The sequence below is a fragment of the Crassostrea angulata genome, chromosome 5 (genome assembly GCF_025612915.1).
Source record: "Crassostrea angulata isolate pt1a10 chromosome 5, ASM2561291v2, whole genome shotgun sequence".
Classification (NCBI taxonomy): domain Eukaryota; kingdom Metazoa; phylum Mollusca; class Bivalvia; order Ostreida; family Ostreidae; genus Magallana; species Magallana angulata.
Window position 1 is genome coordinate 4,392,031 of NC_069115.1, and position 2,319 is coordinate 4,394,349.

The following is a 2,319-nucleotide window of genomic DNA, read 5'->3' on the forward strand; positions in this document are numbered from 1 at the left end:
TGTCAAGGGTTTGTGAAAAGAAGAGCGGATCATCACTCCTTATTTTGGGTTATGTAACCGTAGAAAACGGTAGATACTTATTGAATAGGTATTTACCTCGTGTTGTATCCGGTCTGTTTCTACTGCTTTAATGTCGAGTTAGTCCTTCAAATACTCCTTCAAATGTTTTTCTATTACTTCTAATTTTCCTTGAACTTTCTCACATTTTCTAGTGCATTTTCCTTCTTAATAGAGACTTCCAACTATGTTTATGATTCTCGATTTTATTCTGCGGTATGTATGCAACAATCACAACAAAGGCAACACTTATTGTTGGTATTACGAGGTGTATCATCAAAGAACTCTCTTTGTAAGTTACATGAGGGTAATCTATCATTGCGTCTTTTTTCAGAGAGCACAGTAGTCTTACCTACTTGCAATTTTAAAAACATTCAGCTATTATTGATTATCTTAAACGCATGGACCTTATTGAATTTATAACCCATTTTAAATATTTTAGAAAGAACAGGTATCGATCTTACATTTACACTTTTTATTTAGATGATAAGTATTCATTTTTGGTTTGTTTTTGTTTTGTTTTTTGGGGTTTTTTTTTTAGAACTAATGGAGAAAGATTTTTTAAACACTTCAAGATTAAGAATTTTTTATAAGTTTCGAATTTTAAAGAAACGAGTAACATAATTATTTTAATAGAATTAATAAGAAATTTTTCTAAAATCTTCTTACTATAGTTGATTAAATCTATATAACTGAAAAGAAAATATATCCAGAATAAAATCGCAATTCGATCAGACTGCAAACGTTTTCGCCATCCCTGGCTCTTCAGGCAGTTCTTTAAAAAAAATATAGATAAAAGCAAAAACAATACACGACACTGTAATAGCATGTAGTATTTACTAATAAATAAACACCAACGGAAAATACAGAAATGTTCAATATTATTAAAAAAATAATGGTGTATGCTATCTTTACGTTTTCCAACTAAGTTGCATTTAGAAGAAAAGAAAATTTGTAAAAGCAAATCGATTCCCCTTTTGCAATGACTTATTATTGCACTTTGTAAAACTATGTATACAATAAAAATCCTGAAAAGCTGCTCTCCCATGCTATGTTATTTTCACCATCTGATGTGGCAACTCTAACCCAGACGCTTTCTCCTGCACCCACGTGTAGGACCGTCATTCCCCCGCCATTAGAACAGTGAGATGATCCTCCCGTATAATACGCAGCCATCTCCTCACCTTCAACAACGAGGTGCGTGCGCAACTCATGACCGGGAGAACAAAGGAGAATTCGAACATCAAACACATAAACTCCAGAGACGCTCGGGATGAAGAGTCCGGTGGAGAATTGATAACAATTTCCATCGTTAGTAACGACGTTCCCGAAAATCAAACTTCGGTGGACGCCAAGATTAATATGATCCGTAACTCTATTTGCATAAAAGGCTATTTTCGGCTGGTTTTCTAAAAATATATAAAAACGGCTGAAAAAAATTTGAGATTTGAGTCACATATAAAAAATGTCCCTATTCGGACAACTTAAAAAAGATCTCAACTTGGATTTTTCCCCATGTTTGCCCTAACAATAGCTGCAGAACTACTTGTAGCTGTAGCTCAATGGAAAATTCGTGTTGGCGCATCGTAGCTACATTTTCATCCATATAAAATACTGTGTATATATTTTGCACAACGTTGTGCACGGTTTTGGATTTATGAAGTGTACATGTACCATGTAAGTGGTATGTAAAATGGTATTTACATGTATTGAACCAGCACGAACACGGATGTTTTCACAGTAACTTTTTTGATCATAACGAACCCGCTGCTCAGGTGAGCGATGTTGCCCATGGATCTCTTAATAAACTACTTTTTGGAAACTATAACGTTGGAGGAATAGAGAAATGCAACTGTGAAAAAATAGTCTCTGTGAATGGAGGTAATGTGACCGTTAAGGCACATATTTGGGGTTCTTGTTTGTATTCGTCATAGAAGGATGGGTTGCTAATCACAGTTATGATTTATCTTTCTTTGAATATTACCTTGTTTTGCTTTTTGCTTCGTATCCACAACATAAAGTATCTTGTCGAGTGAATCCTTGAACGATATTTCCATGAACTCTACTTTCGTTTGAAGGTTTTCACATTTTGTTTCTAGTGCCCTGTCCTTTTTATTGACGACTGCTAACTCTGTTTCAAGATCTTCAATTTTATTCTGCAATATGTACGCAACTCCAACAACGAAGGCGACAATGACTGATGTTAATAAGTGATGTATTAACCCGGGAAAGACTCCCTCCATTGTAAGGTACGTGTCGGTA

At 34.8% G+C, this 2,319-nt stretch overlaps 1 protein-coding gene across 1 annotated transcript; it reads right to left on the bottom strand.

The window, feature by feature from the left end:
• Positions 1 to 889: 889 nt before the first annotated feature.
• On the bottom strand, positions 890 to 2,319 carry LOC128183091 (complement C1q-like protein 2). The gene is made up of 2 exons (XM_052851955.1): positions 2,042 to 2,319; positions 890 to 1,466 (listed from the first exon to the last, which is right to left on the bottom strand). The coding sequence occupies exons 1-2, from the start codon at positions 2,298 to 2,300 to the stop codon at positions 1,066 to 1,068; spliced, it is 660 nt and encodes a 219-aa protein (XP_052707915.1). The 5' UTR covers positions 2,301 to 2,319; the 3' UTR covers positions 890 to 1,065.

Excerpts from the sequence above, each read along its gene's own strand:
- LOC128183091 (XM_052851955.1), bottom strand. The coding sequence starts at position 2,300 with ATGGAGGGAGTCTTTCCCGGGTTAATACATCACTTATTAACATCAGTC. Across the intron at positions 1,467-2,041 it reads GAAGCAAAAAGCAAAACAAG|AAAACCAGCCGAAAATAGCC; the intron begins GTAATATTCAAA and ends ATATATTTTTAG.